The following is a 23666-nucleotide window of genomic DNA, read 5'->3' as shown; positions in this document are numbered from 1 at the left end:
GACATGGATTGCACAAACAAACAAAAGTTTTGGATAATACTCCAAAGACTTTGGTTGCAAAGCAACATGCTTTATTACTTAAAGCAACCTATTTAAACAGAGGCTTGTTTAGGAGCTGTCAACTTAAAACATATTAAATTGCCCTCATTTAAACTCATTCCATCCTGCAGACAGATATTTCTGATGTCACAAAAGTACTGGAGCTTTTCACAAGAGTAACTTCACACATTCAGCTGGCATTCATCAAGCATACACTAATATAGAGTTTTAAGTAAATCTGTGTTTGGTCTGAACTAACCCAAATAATGGTTTAAGAGTTAACAGATCATCTCAATGTGGGTCACTATAGCAGGAATGGTTATACACTAATGTGATATCCTGGCTTCATCCTGCTTTGTTGGCCAATGAAACGTCATGCCTACTCCGGCCTCAAAGATACCTGGAAAGAGCAGCTCAAATTCAAAATTCTTACATGTGTTGACACTTGCTAAGAGAGTGCCTTTCCACACCCTAAATTCCAAATCCGCCTGACAACAGATGTCCATTCATTCACAGCTCTGCCTTTTGAAGACCTAGTGCAGGGGTGGCCAACGGTAGCTCTCCAGACGTTTTTTGCCTACAACTCCCATCAGCCCCAGCCACTGGCCATGCTGGCTGGGGCTGATGGGAGTTGTAGGCAAAAAAACATCTGGAGAGCTACCATTGGCCACCCCTGGCCTAGTGCACTCCCCCCCATACCCAGAGCAATACCAATGGAACCTTGGCTTTTTAAACAAGTATCCAATTGTCATCATTATATCTAATCCTTAATCTGGTCAGATCTGTGGATACTTAAATCCAGAGACTGGATCCATGAACAGACAAGCCAGATCTTTCTACAAACTTGAGACAAACATCAGGTTTGCAGAAAAATCTGAATTAAAAAAAACCAAAACAGGCACTGGAGGTTACTTCCCAAATAACAGAAGCAGCATCTGTTGCTTTAAGAAAAAATGCCCTCTGGGCCATTGCTATGCTCCCTAAGTCCTTGCCAGGTCCCTTACTTGTTAATACTTTCTCCCCAGAAACAACTGTCTGGGGAAGGACTGCTTCTCCACGCACATTCCCACTTAAGGCTGCCAGTTGTCTTGTATTTAGGAATAAGTAGTCATTTATCAACCATCCTCAAATTGCATCTCCTGAAAACCTCCACTCAAATAAATAGGCACACAAATGATCTTAGTGCCACTATGACACCACCTGCAATACTACAGTACGCCAAGGCATGCCCCATACCTCACTTACAAATAGCTCATGCACCACAATACCATGTTTACTCTGAGGAGAAGTACTTGAGCAGATAACCTGAGGACTGCCCTGCCAACCACGGCATAATGGTCTCCATTGCTTCTGGAAAACGACAGCTAGGACTTCAAATTCAAAAAGATGAAGGGCCATGCAGCAGACCACAATGAGAACACATGGAATGTTTTTATAGATTTTCAGGACATTTAGAGATCTATGGCTCTGCAAAGAAGCCCAAAAAGGGCTCACTAAATAGTGTCATGAGGCAGCACATCATTGGTTTTTCCGGAGAGATGGCCAAGAAGGCTATGATCACAGCCCTATCTACAATTACTAACTAGGTGGCCATTCTCCTCCAAACACACACTGGTGGATCAACTGGATGAAAGTGAAACCACTGACCACTGGAAACCAAGCAATGTTATTCAGATGTGGCTCATTCCCCCATCTCAAGCACAGACAGCAGCTCAAAAAGAACCACAACTGCTATCATAGCAGGTCCCAGATGCTCTTGGAGAACACATTTGAGGGAGTGCTGGCATTTCCTGTTGGATAAGAAGGGAGACTGAGACTGACATGCTCACAATGTGCTGCATCTGACATAACATCTGTGAGTCAGGAAGGCATAAGATTCTTGAGCAGCAACCAGATCTTCCATGGCTGTATGAACTGGATGTCTCAGCAGCCTCTAGAATTGCAGATTCCAGGATAGCCAGCAATCACTCCATTAAGCAAGCTGTTCATAACAGGTGGAAATTATCAACAAAGCCATCAGCCAGCATATCTAGGATAATTACCTCTGTGTCACTAAAGACCCTTGAAAGTCCATGTCTGCCTTAAAACTCCCTACCCCAGCATTTCTCACAAAGCTCCTGCTTTTTATATATGACTTACCCAAGTTAGAGCTCAGAACTATTCCTGCTAGGCGTTTGCTTTCTCTTTCCCTCAGGAATAAAATTTATCTGTATCCTAACTGGATGAATGGAGGGGGAGGCCGACACACACTGGCTTTTCCAGGGGCTTTGGTGAAAACTGTATGTGAGTACTCTAGGTTTTATCTATATCCTGTTTCATCCCAGTCTGCTTGAGGCTGTTTAATGATAGCGACATTGTCAATAAAAACTATAATCAGCATAAAATGGCCATTACAGAAATCAATCTAAAAGATAATCAGAGTGCTCAGCCAATACTTGACAAAAATAGTTGTGTCTGTAGCTGATGCTGAAAGAAGACCATGGAGGGGCACCCATAGACTTCCAGAGGAAGGACATTCTATAGACAAGGAGCAACAGCTGAAAAGAGTAGCTTGAGGAAGTCATAGGAAGGGCACAGAGGAAGGCCTGTGATGATGTGATGTCTTGGCAGAACAATATGGAAGGAGACATTTCTTCAAGTGACCTGGGACCCAGACCACATAGTGCTTTATCGGTAAAACCCAGTACACTGAAACAGTCCCAGAAACAAGGTGGTAACCACTGTATCTTTCAAAATGAGAGAGCTATGATGATACTAACCCCTGCAAATAAATAGGCAGCTACGTTATGAACCAGGTGAAGCTTCCAAATAGTTTTCAAAGGCAGCCTGAAGCAAAACATATTACAATAAACTAATCTACAGGCAATAAGCACATGCATAATTGAAGCCACTGATTTATTTAGGGGAAAGAAAACTACTCCAAGGAAGCTGCCCTAGATAGTTTGCAGAATAGATCCCCCTTACTGAGGAAGGGTTGCAGCACACAAACCTGTCAAAGTTGTTATGTACTACACTGGGGACTTGTTTAAATGTTCGTATTTTGCTTTCACACAATGCCCAAGGCAGCACCGCCTCTCCATCTGGATCTCACCTTTAAGCTACCAATCTGCTCCTTCAAGGGGAATGGTACCCTATCCTAAGGCCCATAATAGAATAACTTCCACAGAGCTGAATAAACCTTTGCCTTCTCCTTGCTCTTCTCCTTCTGGAAATGGTCAGCCAAGTAGGAGCAAAACCACCAGAAATCTGTCTCCCCCCCCCCCCCAGCTCTCAGTAGGATGTTCCAGAAGCATACCCTGGTTGATGACATGAAAAGTCCAAAGTTCCAGCTGAAATACACTCCCCCATTATGAAAGTGCACAAGGCCCAGGTGGTATGTGGTTGGTGACATGCTGAGACGCACAAGACAAATCAAGAGGACAGGAAGAGACATGCAGGTTTTGCTTCCAGTATATTCTATGGCACTTAACAGAGGCAGGATGTTTAGGAAGGTAGGTTTGGCTGAGTTTATACTGGCAAGTATTAAGGGGCAGGAGGCTTTTCCTCAGTTTCTGTGAAGGAAGAGTTAATGTGAAAGACTGGAAACTGCTAGGCCCGGGGGCGGGGGGGGGCATGTCTCAGTAGCTGCTTGCTGTTCCAAGACTGGCCAAATGTTCCTATGCACAGATTCCCTGTCCTTGTGTTGCCATCAAACAGTAAGGGGCTTAGTGATATGGAAAAGCTTTGCCCTCAATTGGATGCCAGGAATCAGCCTTTGATACCAGCTGAGGCTGGGGGAAACAGCAAAGATACTAAAACCGGGATTTGCTGAAACAAGTCAGGATTCAATGATGTCTGGGGAGGGGCTACAGCTCAGTTGAAGAACCTCTGCTTTGCATACAGAAGGTCCCAGGTTCAAGACCTGGCAGATCCAGTTGAAGGGACCAGGCAGTAGGTAATGTGAAAGACCTCTGCCTAAGAATCTGGAAAGCAGACACCAGTCTGAGTAGACCTTGATAAAGTGATGGTCTGATTCAGTATAAGGCAGCTTCATGTGTCAGTTTCATGAGTCTGAACCAATTCAGTTTCATGAATCTGGAAAGCAGACACCAGTCTGAGTAGACCTTGATAAAGTGATGGTCTGATTCAGTATAAGGCAGCTTCATGTGTCAGTTTCATGAGTCTGAACCAATTCATTTTGATGTATGTACAAATGTCCACTAGCTAACAAAACAAACACTTTTGCCACATGATCACTGTTTACTATATGTAACTTGAACTTTCCTGCTATTACCATTCTTTTAATTTTTTTGCTACTGTATTTATAGCCTATAAGCTGTTCATGGTTCCAGCTAAGCTATTTAAATGCAAGTGACTCCCACACAGTATCTGCAGTTATGAAGAATTAGAATTTGCTTTAAAATGTTACTGGAAGAGCAAATAAAATAAAAGAGCTTAAAAAAACTACTGACCATAGCTACCGGGGGACAATTTATCTTAATCATTATTAATCATTAAGCTTTAAAGAAATCTGCTATGAAATTAAAAGGACAAAGTTATATTTCTATTTACAAACTATGGATAATCACCTGTTGAATTATTCTGGAGTCTTTCTGAAGATTCTCTTTAGGTGGGACTTTTCCAAACAGTTTCCAGCCAGGAGCACTGTGGACTGCAGGTCTGAGTTCCTTTGTCCTTTTGGAAAAGAAGTTCCTGTTTTTTAAAAAAAGCACATTAGCTAAAGTTAAACTTGCAGTTTGAGAGTTTTTGAGCCTAAATTATAAATACTGACATTAACTGTTAACCAGAATACTTTTCATCATTCCAGCAAGGGACAGAGGAAGAGAGGAGAGAAAGAAAAAACTACTGTTGTGTCAAAAATTACTACGCCAATCTTGAGATCTTTTCCCCTAAAACAAAGTACAACAGTTAGCATTAATGATTTTCAGTAGTACAGAGTAAATAAGAAACCCAGCCATAAAGTACTGTTTTTAAATCCATATTATCAAACCAAGCATGTTGTAGTGTTTCTAAGCAGCAAACTTTCTATAAGCCTTAAACCTTCTAATTTGACACATTTTGCTGAACTTTCAACTATTAATTCTATAGTGGAAGTGAAAAGTGTTCTTTCTTCCAGTTTCAATACTGACTCAGTCATTTTTACTCTTACAATGATTAGGTGCCATTAAAAATAAACTTTCTGCAAACGTTAGCCTCAGACACCATGAAGTGTGACCAAGCATCCTTAACCACAAGTGGAGACCATTGTCACAAGTGTTCCTAAACTTCTTGTCTTACTTCATGGTTTGCATAGAAAGAGTGAAAGGCATGGCTAGAACACACATAAGGTCATCAAGTCCCAGTTCATTTGAAAAGTGATTCCCCCCGCCCCCCTGTTCCATACAGTACAGGCTCCTGAAATTTGATATTGTTTCAAATGTGTGTGCATGATGAACTAAAGCCATCCACAACTAGAAAAAAATCAAGTCCTGAGAAAGACTAGCAGTTTAATGTTTAGAGTTTAGTGCTTGTACCAATAAGCTGCTTCTGAAATAGCACAAAACTGAGGGCCCACTTGCAGCCAGCATGTGCAATCATATCTGTAGGGCTACGGGTCTGCAAGCATTCAAATATAACAACTGTATGATCTGCCATTCCTCTAGGATGAACTACCACTGTCATCTATCATAGAGAATCTGTAACAACACACTTGCCACTATCCCTAGACAGCCATGGGAAGGCTGAACATGGAAACTCTTACATCGCAAGAGATGCGAGCTCTTTAATACTAGAAACACACATGCTGTGTGGGGGGCATTCACAGCATCATTAATACTGTGAAAGCAACATATGCACCTTTTCTCTATTACCGAAGGGCCAGTAATGGCCAGAAGAGCAATTCAGCTTGAACAAGAATGAGGCACCTCATGGGAAGTCCTAGGGATGGTCACAACAAACTCTGTACGACTGAAACATAAAGATAAAGAGGCAGGAAGACTGAAAGACCGTTTCTTGATTTTTAAGAAGCTCCTGGACCTTTGCAGACTGCATGCTTCTGTCAAACAGATAGTCTTCTCTTCATTTCCCTCTGCTGGTACCTGATCATGGCCCTTCCCCTCACTACCAAAAGATTCTTAGAACATGGGAAATGTTGGGAGGCTATCTATCCAGACTATGGGAAGGGGCTGTGATAGGGCAACTGTAATATACAAAGGTCCCAGGTTCGATCCCTGACACCTCCAGTTAAAATATCAGGTAACTGGGAATGTGAGAAATATCTGAGATCCCAGAGACCTGCTAATACTAATCAAAGTAGATAATACTGATAGACTAATAGTCTGGTACAGATTTCTGTGTAGGGCCAGAATAGAAAGTGCAGACAGTGCCACTAACAGCTTCTGTTTTCCTACCACAATCTTCTCCCCCCCACCCCCAAGTTACTCACCTTAGTCTCTCTGTACAGAATACCAATGTCATTTTGCAAGTAAGAAGGGAAACATTTGGGAAAGGAAAAGCTGTAGTAGGTGGACATAGGGTAAATGAGGCCAGATTATCACATATTGGTTCAAAATAACCTACCACAGTTGTATGAAATCTCTAGCACCTGTATAATACCTTACACAGCTATTTTTCTAGATCCAGTCTTACTTATATTTAGCATGCTCCTTATAATAGGTAATAGATTAACAGTAAAATAATTCCTGCATGAGCTGTAACCAAACTCTGAATTTTGATTCCAAAGGTAAACTGTACAACTATTATGAGTTCTATCCATGTGGTTCAAAAAAACAGTAAAATAAACACTAATTTGTTAAAGTACTGTACGTTTTTCAGCTTTCCACATAGTTTCCATTTCTGAACACATACTCTCATGGCTTCAAAAACTTTCCAGAAATTTTTATTTGATTTTTGCTGTTGACAAAATTGTGCTGAATCTATTGAGCATGTAAACCTACTGCGTAACCTCCCCTTTGCTAGCTGTGGCAGCACCTACTCCATAGTAAATATCTGAACAAACTTTGCTATAGCAGCTGAATAGATGCACGCTATATAAATAAGCCTTTAAAAACAATAAGAAAAAAAAATCAGAGGAATATGCTCAACCACCAAAGGGCTTCTTGTCTTTAAAACACGGCAGAACTAAGATAGCTGCATTTGTGTTCTGAGTTGTTTTCCTCCTGACATTCTTGGCCTTGTTCTCATGGACACGTTAACCCTGTGCTTGAGTTGTACTACTCTGGAACACAAATGGAGGCACACATGGTTGAATGCTCCTCCTTTCAACACAATACCTTGCTTGACCCAATATAAAAAATTGGCACATCAGCAAGAAAAGTTCTAGCTTAGTGACGTTTAGTATGGGGGGAGGGGAGAACCACAGGTTCTTTTCAAGGACTTTTCAACTTTTCCGACAAAAAACCTGGGAAATTTTAGGAGTGTTAAAAGAACTCCTATGAAACTATCGTTTGGCATGAGTGAAATGTCTTTCAAAACAAGATTTACTCAAATATATGGTGGTGGTGGGGAATTATGTAAAACAATTTGCAGTATTAACATAATTCCTAAACAGGCAACTGTTTTCACAGGTATGTTTAAATGTGAATAACTTGGCAACAATACATTACAATGTGTTTGATAACAAACAGCTCAGGGTTTTCAATGTTATAGAGGTTATTCAATATAGTTAGGATTACTGGAATATTTGGATAAGGGTTTCTCTGCCAAATAATACTTCTTAAAAACTACAAAAAGCAATTTCATTTTTGCTCTCAGCAAGAATTAGGATACAGCTACAAATATAACACAGAGTGTAGAAACTTGTAGCTCTTTCTCTCAAGTACTAGAAAACTGTGGAATTTATACTTTCAAATTTCATAAAGCCACCAATGAGCCTAGCTTTCTATCTTAACAAAGTTACAGATGGTGCATGATAAAAAGCAGTAAAATAAATTTTGTTTTGATAGGAAAATACTGCATATGTTTCTTTTCAACAGAAATCAGAACAAAACTTGTCCAGCAATTTTACATCTGTATTCCAGTCAAGTCTCTTCCGCCTACACACATTTTTTTGTAAGGAAGAACAGTCAAGTGAACCTTTCTGAAATCTGAAGTTTTAGCCCAGACATCAATGAGAACTAGACCCCATTACACAGTTCCCAGTGAAGGCCAACATTCACAGGGATCCAATTTTGCCTAGCTTGCTTTGGCAACAGTAGTTCCAGCAATGCTACTGTCACTGTTCTGTCAATGCTACTGTCATCAGTTCTGAAGACAGTCCAGCAGCTCAGCTACCTGGGGTGCATCATCTCCTCAGATGCCAAGATCGACAAGGAGATTGACAACAGGCTGGCAAAGGCAAACCGTGCATTTGGCCGACTGCACAAAAGAGTGTGGAGCAACAAGCATCTGAAAAAAGGCACAAAGATCAATGTTTACAAAGCGATTGTGATGACAACCCTCATCTACGGCTCCGAATCGTGGGTTTTATACCGTCATCACCTGCGACTCCTCGAGCACTTTCATCAGCGCTGCCTTCGCATCATCCTCAACATCCACTGGAGTGACTTTGTGACCAACACTGAAGTCCTCAAGCGGGCGGAGGTTACCAGCATCGAGGCACTGCTGCTGAAGACGCAGCTGCACTGGGCAGGGCATATTTCTAGGATGGAAAACCATCGCCTTCCCAAGATTGCCCGGTATGGCGAACTCTCCACTGGCCATCGAAATAGAGGGGCACCAAAGAAGAGGTACAAGGACTCCTTGAAGAAATCCCTTGGCACCTGTCGCATCAACCATCACCAGTGGTCTGACCTAGCCTCAGATCGCAAAGCATGGAGGCACACCATCCACCAGGCTGTCTCTTCCTTTGAGAATGCACGCATAGCTGGTCTTGAGGACAAAAGGAGATTGAGGAAGAATCGCACTGCTACAGCACCAACCCTAAATCAGACTTTTCCCTGCAGCTACTGTGGCCGGACCTGCCTGTCCCGCATTGGTCTTGTCAGCCACCAGCGAGCCTGCAGCAGACGTGGACTATTGCACCCTTCTTAAATCTTCGTTCGCGAAGCCAAGCCGAGAGAGAGAGACTGTCACTGTCCAGCATAAATGGCACTAACTGAAGTATAACTGGTACACAATCTAGTACACTTCCTAATGCAGTTGACTTTAACTGTAAAGAAAGCTTAATGATGGAGGTCTTGCTCACATCCATACAAACAGGAAATGATTTACGTTGGTTGTAGGAATATGAAGGGGGAGATTGGGCTCTGATATACATATTTAATGCATTTCTATGACACTTTGCTACTCAAGCAGTGGTCCCCCAAGGCAGTGATCAATCAAAACATTTTTAAAAAGATTAAAAATTAAAGTATTCAAAACATTAGAATGGTGTTTAAAACAATATATATATGAAATAAACAATTCAACAAAAACACAATGAGCAACAAGCACACATACCACCATAACCAGGGAGAAGGACCAATGACACTTATTTTTTGGGGGGGGGGCAGGCCTCTGCCAAACCAAACAAAAAAAGCCTTCACCCTCTGGTGGGTGGCCTTTGCAGGAACACAGGATGACAGTAAGCGTTGTCCCAGAGCACAAATTTCACAAAAATCTCTGAACAGTATTCACCCTCATGAAAAAAAGGTAAAGGTAGTCCCCCGTGCACGCACCAGTCATATCCGACTCTGGGGTGACATCGCATCATGACATTTTCACAGCAGACTTTTTATAGGGCGGTTTGCCATTGCCTTCCCCAGTCATCTACACTTTCCCCCCAGCAAGCTGGGCACTCATTTTACCAACCTTGGAAGGATGGAATGCTGAGTCAACCTTGAGCTGGCTACCTGAACCCAGTTTCTGCTGGGATCGAACTCAGGTCGTGAGCAGGGAGCTCGGACTGCAGTACTGCAGCTTTACCACTCTGTGCCACGGGGGGTCTTATCACCCACATGATACTAGTACGTAAAACTGTATTGGTAGTGTAAACTCAGGAGGAACTTTCTAGATTGTATTCAGAACACTGCCAGTTCCAGCACAAGGTAGTATGGCAGAAAGCCAGTTTCCCAGTTTCTTTTTCCCCCTCATACAATCACAACCTTCTACCTGAAAGCCTGATAATCCAGCTTCATAAAGGTGCCACAAAAGAAAAGCTTGATTAACCAGGGACAGGTAACAAAACACACACACATTTAGTTAATGAACTTAGATCTGCAACTAAATATTAGCACTTCTAAAATCACAGATGCTAAGCTTGATTACATAAAACAAATAGCAAGACATTTTAAAGCAGAACTAGGGACTCATCTGTTCTGAGGAACCCCACAACTTTTCTGGCCATTCATGATAAAATTGTAACAGCAACACCACTGTGCAGAATAGAAGGAATTTATGTTTACCAAATTATACTTCATCCTTCTTTAGGCTGCATTTGAATGTTACGACTCAACTGTGGTTTATTTAAACCAGCATGCTATTCAGGCCACAGTTAACCTAATAAAATATAAACAGTAAGCCACAGTTTGTTTGTAAATCCTGGTGGGCAGTCATGTTGGTCTGAAGCAGTACAACAAAATTTGAGTCCAGGGGAACTTTAAGATCAACAAAATTTTATTCAAGGTATGAGCTTTCATGTGCATGCACACTTCCTCAGATACACTGAAATGGAAGTTAGCTTGCGCCATTTTTCACATGCTAGCAGAATTTCTGGATGCTATCCAAAGCTCCCTGCTGCTTGTGAAACAGAGTTACATATGCATCCAATTTGTGCTGGCTGCCTTTACTAAAAGTAATACCTAGGGAAATTCTAGGACTAACCACACTTCCTTGTTCTCATTTTATTTATTGGTTTTATTTATAGACCGCCTTTTTCACCTAAACTCAAGTCAAATTACACAGGGTAAATAACTGTCAGTCCCTCGCTCTGTCTGGAGAGGGGGGGGAGTTGAATGGAAAAGTTCTTTATGGGAGAAAGGTATGACAGTAGATGGATTGCAAATTGCTTTGGAGTGGAACAATATTTTGCATGGGGCAATGTTTACTGTATGTTAGCAAACTGAATAAAAGTGATAGAGATCTTTTGCTCCGCTGCATTTCAAATTTCCCCTTGGGGAAGACTGAAGCTACACAAGACCTGCTCAGTGAAGGGAGGGAAGGCTGGAGGGGAGACTGAGGAAGGAAGAATTTGTTCTGAGAACAAACCATGGAATGGCTATATATCTTCCACAGATCTATGCAGATGTCTTAAAATGAAAGAGGCTGAGAGGGAAAGTGCTACTGAGCAAGCTTGGATTTCTGAATTCGGATGCAACAAGAAACTGTAATCACACAGATCAGAACTTATCCCCTCCAAAAAAGAGAGGGCGTTTACTGGGCATTTGAAGCATCACACTAAACTGGAATTTAAAACACAGTTGCTAAAGCATTGCTTAATGTGGTGTCCAAATGAATGTTTAATCTAAATGGACTTGCACATCAGTGCTGAAAGAGAAGTGTTAGTAGGTCCCTAAAAGTTAGTAACATGGAACAAACATTATTCTTACCCACCATGGAAGAAAAAGGTAATCTAGAACAGAATTTAGGCCTGGCGTTGGAATGGAAGTGACCTTGGCTGCACTGGATGATGTTCTCCTCTGGGAGGGTGATGTGAAGAACAGGACCCTTTTGGAAGCTTTGATACTAAGGCATTCTTGTGGAGATGCTAGCAGGGTTAGCAGTGGAGGGCACTATTTTTTGGTTGTTCCACACTTATTTGGCAGGCCAATTTCAGAAGGTGGAGCTGGTGGAATGTTGGCTGGCCCCATGGCATTTTTGCTGTGAGATTCTACACAGGGTCCATCTTGTCCTCATGCAATTTATCAGCAATTACATCGGCCAATCTTAGGTGGTACCAATACAGAGATGACACCTAGCTTAATTTTTTTCTTAACAGATTAGTCAAGGAGGTCTGTAAAAATCGTGGAATGGAGACCTGAAGAAGTTAATGAAATTGATGAGGGCCTATAAACTGGAGCTCAATCCAGATAAGAATGAAATGCTTTCCTCCCCTTGAGGATTACCTGGCACAAACCTTACTCTCCCCTTTTGGCATCAGACAAAACATTTTTTTTACCAAGTCCATTAAGCAAGATATTTCATATTTTTTACATGTCTGCTACTGAACGGAGGATGGCTTTGTGAATATTATTTCAAGTTGCTCAATTGTGTTATGCTGTTTTCATGACTTGTGTTATTGCTGGCAATTATTATTTTACTGTATTGTTTTTACTTTGTGAGCCACCTCAAGCATCTCGCTAAAGAGGCAGCTAAATAAATAACTGTAGAGGAGAATTTCCCCCAAAATTCAAATACAGCGTCTGCCTTCAAACTGGCCTGCAAAAGCATGTCCAAGCAATACAAGACTATTCAAGTATTCAGCTAATTAAACCCAGGAGTCCTGTTGAAATAATACAGATGTGCACATTCACTTCTTCAGATTCTATTTAAAATCAAATTCTTGGGCCACTGCTACCACAACAGTTTTTCATGCATATTATGTTGTGGAATTTTCCATATTTTACCCTGACAGTATGGATGCAGACCCAAGTCTAAGTTTGCCATAAACTACCTAGTGCTTAGTAAACACATGCTATTGCTCAGTGATTTGCTCTAGAAGTTTATCTACATCTTATTCAAAAGGGGGTGGAGAACAATCTAGGCTTATCATTTAGTGTTTCACAAAATATGACTACCATCTATCACTTGAAAACAAAAAAGGGCACGCAAAAGGTAAAACAGACAATAATGAAGACCAGTTACCACAGTATAATTACAACTCGTGAAAGTCAAATATCAAACAATGAGATTTTAAACTTGATGTCTGTAATCAGTACTTAGGCTAGCCATGCACCTGAAGTTACCACTCAACAATAATTCAAGGGTTACAGAAAACCTTGTTAAATGTTGCACAGCTGAATATTATACAGACTTGGCATGACCGTTATTCTTCAGACGCTTAATTAGTTCTACCCCATTACCTAACAGCAGGCACTGCAGTCTTCGGACATATGTTACACCAGGACAACCACACAGCTCCTGCTCTAGACAAAATTGCAGGGTGTATGATATTCTATTTATCGGCACCTTTATTTTGACTTAATGGAAACATTCTAAAGATCTCCACTGCCTTCCACTTCCAGCCAGGGTTACTCAGGTTATCTTCTGTATGTACAAAGTGAACCGTACACAAAGCACATTGGATCTTAGAAATCTCCCTTTGACTATTTAATAGGATACTATTGTCTCATGCCAACAGTTTCTTAAATCTACAAGCTGACTCATACCCTTCAAATAAGCAACCTTCCTCAGAAGCCACATCATGTGCTCCCCCCCCCCCTTTTCCTTGTCATGTACAGCTCTGCTTATTTCAAAATGTTATATATTTCAAAAACTAAATTAGTGGCAAAAAGGGCAAGGCACCGGCAAGCACCATGATATGAGCTACTAGTGTACTTGGGGTAAGATAGAAGACTGCTTACCCCAGTCCCTGCCAAGTTAGCAAGCAATACCATCACTGTTTGAGCAAATATGCTTTATAAGAACAGTGATGTGGGTTTCCTGTTGTTTCCTTTGTAGTATGGGGGAAAATAAATTCTAATAATTTTTTAAAAAAAACCCTGTAAACCCCCCCCCCCCCCCCCCTGGAATTGCAGCTTCCAAGGATTCACAGGAAACACCAACTGTATTCCCTGCAGTTCTTAAATTTTTACCCCACAATTACTCGGCCTTTTACTTTGGGCCTTACTGGTTAACCTAAGTTCTCTGAACTTCATTCCTTCCACCATCTCGAGTCCTTACAGTGTGTGTGTACGGGGGAGGTGGGGGAAAAGTGTTCCTAAAAGAAAAACTGGAAGGGAAATAAATATCAACCTACACAAGCAAGTTGCTATAGCTTAACGGTTTGAAAGAAGGGTACACATAATCAGGGGTGTTGGTGTTTTTTTTTTAAAGAGGTACTAGTACTGACCAGTAAAAGAGAATATTTCAAGGACCAAAGAAGTTAGATACTGTAAGTGATGACAGTGCCACAAGCAAAATCAAGAGTTTGGCTCCCACCAAAGATAAGTCTCCAGTGGCCATATCCATGGGGCCATCAGCAAGGGGGGCGTAGGGCTGGTGGTAGCACGGAAGGCCAAGGAGGCTGATTGGGGGTGGTAAGTGGTAGAGCAGGGACCCCTGTATTGGTGCAAAAGTAGTGGGGCTGCAATCCTGGGAGCCTCACCATAGCTATGGTCCTGGTCTCCACTGGGGCTCATTGCATACAGTAATACCTGGTGAAGTGTTAATACCACCCTTAAATATGTAACTAATGAAACTAGAACCCGTTATTCAGTTGAAATGCCCATGTTCCACTTAAGAAGTTTTTAGAATGGCAACTGCTGATGTCTGCCAAATGGGAGATATATCTGCAAATATATAGTGGCAACGTGGCTTAAGAAACAGGTGGAAACATAGATTAAAGCTAGATTTACTGAACAATCAGTTGCATGTACATATAAACCAATTAATATTTTAATTATGAGGGGGGGGGGGAACGCCCATGAATCCTATTTAGTGCTATGTGGAGAGTCTGAAAGGCTGGGACATTTTCTAGCACTCTAGATCAAGTTGAGGCAAAGGTGAAATTGATACCTGTGAGAGTCATTCAGTATACAGATAAGTACCGCTTCCACAAACATGAAAGGTAAATACTAAGTTACAACAGGAATAACTTTAATCTTTATCAATTTGAATCAGAATCAAAAATATATTTGGCGTCAATGGTGCTACATACCAATGCAATACAATGGTACAAGAATGCAAGGCAATGAATTACTGCTTGAAGAATAGAGAAATTGTGCCAGTCTAATTTGTTTTAGTTGGGTCAAAACTAGATTCTGAAGGAACCACTCACAACTGCAAGTTAAAGCACAGCAAGACATGCCACTACTCATGAGACTGCTCCAACAAAATTCAAGTCTAACAGCTTTTTAAGTAGGTTATGTGACGTCCTATTCCCACGATAGTAGAAAAACCAGTAATTGAATGGGTAAGGATATACATGTATTACTACATCTATTCAGTTTTGAAATAGATTGGTATTCTTCATTATCTATTTGCATAAGGGATACACAATTTTATCAGAAAAAGCTAACATCCTTAAAGGTTTCCTTAGCTGCAAATTACAAATACAGTAATACTGATATCTGGCAAGAGACAGAAGAAGACAGACAAGTACATACTAAAATGTCCTGATGTCACAGTATAATAAAATCCAGAAATTAAGTAGTGAGTAGCCGTCAAAGCTTAGGTTTGTCTCCCCCTCCAAACCACAGGTCATTTTGACTACATACCCCGAATCACATTTTTAACCCTTTGTGATATATACTGAACTTTCATTTACAAATAATGTTCCCGAAAAATAGATACTTATAAAGTCCATTACCCCAAAGCATTTCAATTTATTCTCAATAAATTAATTCTTCACTGTATCCAAGCATTATCAGTTCATGCCTTAACATATACTGTATTCAGCAATATGTTTTTTTCAGCACATCAAATGACATGATGGTTCCAACATTATTAATTTTCCAAATGTTCTTTAATTCACAAGTACTAAACACTGAAATATAACTTACATGGTTCACTGTATTCTAACATTAACAACTTAGGTTGTTTTCAGGCTCTATACCAGTAGCCCCAGCGCTGAAGTAGTAAAATAATTGTGGTGCTAAGCTCAATCAAGCTTATCTAGAAACATGTCCCTAAACCCAAGATGAATAGGAAATGACCATTACTCCTTTGCATGTGCTCAGAATCATCAGCTAGCTTCCACGTACCGCTATTACTAATGCAAATCATGGTTCACAGGTCATCAGCTTCCAATATAGATTCCACACTTGGGACTCAGCAGAATAATTTGTGATGCTGTTTCTTACATTCTGCGTTGTTAAAACAGTGGTTTCCCAAAGTGAGCAGTACTGCTCCCGGGGGGGGGGGGCTTACCTAGAGAGATGCTAAGCAGCAAGGGGCAGTATGGGGAGCACTGAAGATGGGCACCTTCAACCACATTCACTTATTAAAAACCTTGCTAGAATGATAATTGGTATCCCAAGTTACTTACTCTGCACAATGCTGAAATCTCATGGAAACTATTGGACTGTTTACTAAATACACCACCAGAGCTGTAGGCAGACCAGCACACCACATTTTGAGAAGCTGTTGTCATCATGTGTGTGTTTTCTCTCTTTATCATTTTTCAAGTTTTTAAAGTTACTGTTTTGAAGTTTATTGTTATTATATTCCTTAGTGGGTCCTGCAAATTACTATTGTAGGGTAGGGGGTACTGAGGACCCCCTCAGTGAGTCGTGCAATTGCTATGGTAAGGGATATTGGGGATGGATTTATGGAGCCAAGGGTACAGTGATCTCAGACATTTGGAAACACTGTTAAATCAACCTGACTATAGAGACCAACTGGAGAAGTAAACCCCTGTTTTACATTTCATTACAGCTCTATAAAAAATAACTTAAGATATGGTTTATGACACCTCATTGGGATATTACAGTAAGAGGCAGAAAGTCTCATTAGTGTTTAAAGGGTCAGTCAGGTATATGCAACATGTGAACTTTCACAGCATGGTAAATTTCACATATGATCTTCGTCAGACTAACATTTGAGAATTATGAGATTTAAAGTTCTAACTAAGCAATACAATCAAAAACTATAACTTATGGGGAATAAAGTATTTCAGCTGTTTTATACTAAAACACTACTACATCCCTCTCAGAAGCCAGAGAACAAACCTTAACAAGATTTGTAATAAGAATTCAGAGTCACTTCTGTCAATTCAGTACAAGGATGCAGCCTTACTTAACTACCGTTAAGTAAACATGTGCAAAAATCTATCATGCTGCAAGGTTCACACATGCACCTCACTCCATCACCATCCTTTTTTGTTTCCCATGAAAGAATCAGGTGGGTGGCTGTGCTGGTATGAAGCAGCAGAATGAAGTCTGAGTCCAGAGCCATCTTTAAGACCCACAAAGTTTTATTCAAGGTGTAAGCTTTCATGCGCACGCACACAAAACTTACACTTTGAACAAAACTTTGTGGATCGAAGGCCCCACTGGACTCAAACTTTGTTCCACCTTTTTTGTGCATGAGCAATTAAGAATTAAAACACTAAATCCAATTATCTGTGATGCTTAAATACAGGCTCTTAGTTTCCCTCAAAATTCTAGGGATGCCAGCCCATGGGTGGAACCTGGGGATCCCCCAGAGTTATAGCTATTCTCCACACTACAGAGAGCAGTTCCCATGGAGAAAACAGATAATTCGGAGGGTGAACTCTGAAACTGCAACCCACTGCAGTTTGTGTCCTCCACAGGCTTTACCCCTAAATCTCCAGGAGTTACTCAACCTGAAGCTGGCAACCCTAGGTTAAACCACTGGGTTAACCTGGAAATTCATATATTCATTACAGACATGCTTACTTTTTTAGCCAACATCATCCAAAAAAAAAAGGAAGAGATATGAAGAGGTACGTATGCATTCTTAGTATTGAGTTCAATGCTAGTACTTTGAAGTGGTCTACAGCAGTCTACACAAACTGACTTATTTTAATAATTCTTCTAATTTCTATTTAGAATGGTTTTTCTGACACTTGTTCAAGAACAGGACTACCATTTCTCTACAGCCTCTAATTGCTATTGCCAGAGTTACTGTACACATTCTACTAGACAGAGTTAACATCTTTACCTACAGTATAAGACATATTCCAAGACAAAATTTAAACTGAAGTGCAGGAAACAGTATCAGTACTTTTTCCAAGACATTTTGCATGTGTGACAGCTAAGCCAAAGAAAAATACTTAGCAGTAAATAACAGAATGGCATCTAACAGTTACCTAACAAGAGGATTACACAGTGCAATGCAGAATTTACAGTATGTAACCATACCTGGTCAATCTTGCTTTCAGGTTGATCAGTAACTTCAGCTGACTACAAAAGTTACTAAGATTACTTCACTGGACTTGCTCATCAACTTCCTTTCACATTTGTGCTATGAAAAAAGGAAGTAATGACAGAGCCAGTAGCACTCAACCAGATTTTTGCACTCAACCAGGTGCATAAGACTGTGATATGTAATCCCAAGCATGGAGGAAGGCTGAAACAGCACATATTATTCCATGTAGTATCAAAATATAAAAATTGTATAAATGATCAAAAATAAAACCAAATTAGAGTAAATATGAAACAACATATTTCAGGAGTAAGCTAGCATATGAGAGAAGAAGAATTGCAGATTTATACCCTGCCCTTCTCCCTGAATCAGAGACTCAGAGCGGCTTACCATCTCCCATGTCTTCTCCCCTCACAACAGACATCTTGTGAGGTGGGTGGAGCTGAGAGGGCTCCCAGAAGCTGCCCTTTCAAGGACAACCCCTGTGAAAGCTATGGCTAACCCAAGGCCATTCCAGCAGGTACAAGTGCAGGAGTGGGGAATCAAACCCGGTTCTCAAAGATAAGAGCCTGCATATTTAACCACTATACCAAACTGGCTCTCCAAAATACCTCTGGAGAAGTAATGTTAAATGTCTTATTAGTTGCCTGCCACTGCAATAACAGTAATATCTAACAATGTTCTCAACATTGTAACTTTAGAAGCCATATAATGCTTTGGTTCTTTATCAGTAGTCCAGGATATGAAGCCAATACCAATACAAAGTTTCACTTTCAACACAACTTTGAGCATTTCATACCTTTCTGCAGAACAGCATAAAACTTCAGCATTGACTGAAGGAAAAGACTTGTTCTTTGCTGTTCCAGAGGGCAAGATTAGATCTAAGCAGGGCTGGAATTCAGCAGGAGCTCACAGAAGCACAGCTCCTGAACCTACAGCAAGGGTCTGCATGCAGCAGGGAGTTCTCTCCCCGCTGCACACAGATCCTGGGGCATATGCAAATAAGATACGCCACTGAGCTCCTGCACCTTTTTTTTCTACAAAAAGACCTCTGGATCTAAGGGACTTAAGATTCAGGATGGCCAATTTCAGCCAAACACCAAGTCTAGAGAACAATCTGTTGGGAATGCTCTATACATTTCCAGCATTGTGATGTATGGTAGACTAGATATCCTATGTGGCCCCAATTTTATAACTCCATGACTGTTTTACAAGGAGAAGATTTTCTTACTCAACAGTCAAATGCAGTTAGGAATTATTAAAAAAAGTTTCTCTGGGGATCATCAGAAGCCCAGGGTCTGCCACACCCCCACCAGCAGCTCTTGAGCTGGAGAAAATGCCTGGAGATACAAGGAAAGGCAAGTTGTCTGACAAGACCATTTGCCTGTAAAGGAAGAAGGAACACCAGGAAATTGCCCGGCAATGACCCAGTGGCAGTGAAGCGTGATGCACTGTGCACATGACCTGGCTGCCTATGGGAGTAGGGAGAAGGAACAGAGTTGAACAGGCAAGCTGAAAGGGGATTGGATCAGAAGAATTGGAGAGTGGAAGGTGGACCCTTAAAAAAGAGTAGCTCCCATAATGGCCCAGGAAGACTGCTGATTGGCCTTAAATGGCAACTCCAAAGCAGTCCAGCCAAATCGAGGGAGGTACTGGTGCAGTAGGCTCAGAAGCACCACTTGGGAAGAACAGCAAGTGAGACCAAGGAAGATGGAACCTCACGATTTACCTCATACAGCATAACTTGTAAAAGACAGGAAATTGTTAAAGCACACTGGTATTTTAAATAGTTTACAGTAAGCCACATTCCCACTGGCTACACAATTGTCCTTGGACAATCACTGTAGAAAAATGCAGAGGGACTGGATTTCACCAATCAGGTGAGTGCTACTTATTTATCTAGAGGTGCGTTCTTTCAGAAGCGACAAAACTGTCTACGAGCAGTCCCACAGTTAGCAAAGTGATAATGTATACCAGTTCTGTGACACCTGAAATAACATTTTATAGGGGTATGATGGAAGTGCATATGAATGCACTTTACTGATCAAAGGGTTTCCTGGATTGTTTTAATCTGGAGAGTCTTTACAGAAGCAGTTGGTTTTAAAAATGCTGCAAGTGGCAGGTGCAGATATGGAACTAATGGGTCTTTAAGAAGTTACCATATACAGAAAACACCCTATCTACACTGTGATTTTTATAACATATGTATATAGACTTGTTATAGTCTTACATCCAGAGACAAATCTCATTTTAAGCAGAGGAATCTCAAAAAAATATTTTCACAGCATTAAATATGTGGAGGCAAGCTAGCTATTCTTTGGTGCTGGAGTACCTAAAATCTCAATAAAATGACAAGTGCACATAAATATCTATCAAAGGCCGCAATTCTATGTATGCTAACCTTGGAGTAAGCTATCCAATATATTGTCTTTCTTTTGAGTAAGTCAACACAGAATCAAGCTCCAAAACAAACTACCCAGTTTACAATAACATTTTACCCAAAAGTAAATATGCATAAAAGGAACTTAACTGTAACTTAGCCAACCTGGAAAAGTTTCTTGTAGCCCTTGTAATGCTTCAAGGATTGCCAGCCACCCTCCAGACCACAGCCATATAACACTTAAACAAGTTATACAAGGAACTGTACAACCCAAAACAAAAGCTAAACCAGTTCTTCCGGGAGAGCGCAGGAGACGTCCTGCTCGAAATGTGTTACCCTCTCAACACGGTCTCAAGCAGGCTGTTTCACAGTACCATCCTGAGCAGCGTGATGCCCTTCCAAATCCATTGACGTCTATTGGCCTTAAATGGTTTAACCGTGCTTGGGAAGACACGGTAACGGACACTACGGAGGTTTGCACCCAACCTTTTACTGTGTGCCTGCCTGCAGATAAACGCCAGCGTTGTGCTCTGCTCTGCTTGGGGGACTGCGAGCCCACCCCCCAAAGGGCTGCCTGCTCGTTCCCGTGCAGAGACTCAGGAGGTCCCCCTCGTGCATGTGGCATCTCTCCCTAGGAGTGCCGCGGGGAGCGGCACGATGAGTCATTTACCTCGTGAAGAACTCGGCGAAGCTGGAGCCGCCAATGCCGCCCAGCCGCTTGGCCCCGTCGCCTTGGTCGGGCACGGCGGCAGCTGCATTGGCGCTGGGCGGCTGCTGCGACGACGACGACGGCTGCTGCTGCTGCTGCTGCAAGTGCTCCGGGGCGCTGCGCCGGCGGCTGACTTCGAAGGTGTTGCGGGAGTTGAGGTTGATGTCCATGAAGGCCAGGCAAGGGAGCGCCCTGGCCGGGGAAGCGGGACTCTCCGCCTCCTCGGAGACGGGCGAAGGGCTGCCGGAGGAAGAGGACGACGACGACGACAGGGCTGCTCCAGCCGCCCCGGCCAGGCTGCAGCTCTTCAGCGGCTCCTCCAGAGCCATCCCGCTCGGCGGAGCAGACAGGAAAAAGGCGCAGCCGCCGTTGTGCAGCTTCTCTTCCCCTCGCAGAGGAGCGGGCGGCGGCGGCGGCTCCTCCGGGCTCGGCGGGCCCTCCTGAGGCGGCGGCGGCGGGAGGAGGAATCCGGCATCCCCGTTGGTCATCCTGCCTCCCCCGCAGACGTCCCCGTTGGGGGGCCTCTTGCCAGCCAAGTAGCGCTGCAGGCGGGCCGCGGAGCCCTCTCGGCTCCCATCCCGCTCGCCGTCCTTCTCCGACGCCGCCTCCTCCTCCTCCTCCCGGCCCGAGGGAAGCAAGGCTGCGCCGCCCTGAGCTCCGGCATCCTCCGGCCCAACCATTTGCCGACGCGGAACCCCAGGGGAGCCAGCGGCGCGGCTGGGAGCGGGGAAGGAGAGGCAGGAGGAGGAGGAGGCGGCGGCGCAGCGGGACCCGCGGAGGGAGAGGAGGAGGGGGGCGGGGCGCCCGGTACTGCTGCTCGCCTCAGCGCCAACCGGCCGCGGCACACATCCGAGACGACAGCGACGGCGCTGGCAGGAGCAGCCGAAGGGGGCCCGGCTCGCGCAGGCGCACAAGGGCCCCCTCAGCGGCGACGCCGACAACCACAGAGACGGGGTGGCTAGTGCGGAAGTGGAGCTTTGTAAACATCCGGCATTACGTGGGTGGGCGGGGCCTGCTCCTCCACGGGCTAAGGCGGGCACACGGAAGCCTCCCGTTCTAGTTTATTAATCCAAAACTCCCGGAAGACGACCGAGGTATTTGAGAAAGGGAAAACTGATTCCCCCCACCTTCTCTTTTCGCTTCGCCCTTGTCTTCCTCGCCACGCTGTCCCAGTGTTTGACTGAAATTTGCATATAGAAAAAACTCTCGGTAACCACGAGTGACAGGAGCGTTCCAGAGGTTTAAACAAAAAATAAGTCGCAGAGTTGCCAGCAACGTCCTAGGGAGGAAACACCGTTTTATTCAAGAGGATTTACGTCTAAGTAATCTGCACTGTTAGTTATTCTGCGATGTTCCTGAAATTAAGAAACATTTTTAAAAAGAATTGTCCAGCCATTAGATCTTACTGATTTTAAGAGCTCCGTACATAAATTTCTTCTCTATTTTAAATATTACCATTTAGTATTATTTTGTGTTTGGACTTGATTTATGCTAGTTTTTAAATCACTTTGTCTGTATTCTCTTGTTAATTCCAGGCTTTTGAAGAATAAAATTATGTGAGGATGAATTATGGTTTCTTTACTTAAAACTTTTAAACCACGTTTTCCCGCTGTAGGTGGCCCTTAAAACAATTCACAAAATGCAATGAAGGAGTGACACAAACAAAGCTAGTGGAGTTCCTCAGGCCAGACCTCAAACCCTATACCACGAGTGGCCAAACTTGCTTAATGTAAGAGCCTCATAGAACAATGTCAGATGTTTGAGAGCCAAAAGACAGGAAGGAAGGCAAATACACTGGGAAGGGAGGGAGAGATGGAAAAGGAGCACTTTAAAGGCATTCTTCAAGCCACTGGCTGGCTTGGCTTGGAAAAGTGATTTAAGAGACATGTATTCTCCAAGTCAGCCAATGGGGTGGTGGAGGTTTCGAGAGCCACACAATATGTGTGAAAGAGCCACTGTCTGGCCACCCCTGCCCTATACCTTCACACTGATGTTGCCATGGGTTCTTGCTCTCTACAAAGAAGTTGCCAGGCTTCCACTCAGTGAGGGAAGGGACATTTCCACCCTTTGCATTGCCACCTCCTCAGGTGCTAGAACCAGGGACCACATGATGTCCAGCGACCACAGGACCATAGAGGCTGCCATCACCATGTGTCTCCTCAGCATCAGGGTGCATAGTTGGTTTATGACATCAGCAGTGACCGGGAATAAGGACCAGGGTACAGGGGGAGCCTGGCTACCTTTTTTCCTGCCCCCCATTACTCAGCTCCATCTCCTCACTAGACACATTTGGATGGGGTCCTCAGTGACAGCACCATGACTGTGGAGATGGGGGTAAGGTTGCTATGTAGCTGGAGAATCATCTGAAAGGGCTATGGGCATATCATTACTGTGTCCATTGCTTGTGCTGTGGGTGGCTGAGGTTGCCCAGTTGCTGCTGTTGTTTGCCGTTCAAGCTCCTTATTTGCATTCCTTAGTATTCCCCAGGGCGGCTGGGATCTGGATGACCCTAGCAAGGTTCCATAGAACCCCCAGAAATTAACCATATCCACCCTGCAGTGCTTTCACTGTGTT

At 42.8% G+C, this 23666-nt stretch overlaps 1 protein-coding gene across 2 annotated transcripts in view; it reads right to left on the bottom strand.

Moving 5' to 3' along the window:
* The window catches only part of TBC1D12 (TBC1 domain family member 12), a 55934-nt gene extending 34092 nt beyond the window's left edge, over positions 1-21842 (bottom strand). The window contains exons 1-2 of one of the 2 annotated variants that reach the window (XM_060241318.1): positions 21054-21842; positions 4608-4731 (exon numbers count right to left, since the gene is read on the bottom strand). In XM_060241318.1, the coding sequence (XP_060097301.1) occupies positions 4608-4731; positions 21054-21772 (843 nt within the window). In that variant the 5' untranslated portion in view covers positions 21773-21842. The remainder of the gene's footprint in view (positions 1-4607; positions 4732-21053) is intronic. The other variant, XM_060241317.1, reaches the window with a different exon arrangement.
* Between the last annotated feature and the right edge of the window lie 1824 nt (positions 21843-23666).

The sequence above is a fragment of the Heteronotia binoei genome, chromosome 6, assembly GCF_032191835.1.
Source record: "Heteronotia binoei isolate CCM8104 ecotype False Entrance Well chromosome 6, APGP_CSIRO_Hbin_v1, whole genome shotgun sequence".
Taxonomy (NCBI): domain Eukaryota; kingdom Metazoa; phylum Chordata; class Lepidosauria; order Squamata; family Gekkonidae; genus Heteronotia; species Heteronotia binoei.
This window is presented reverse-complemented; position numbering and strand designations above follow the sequence as displayed.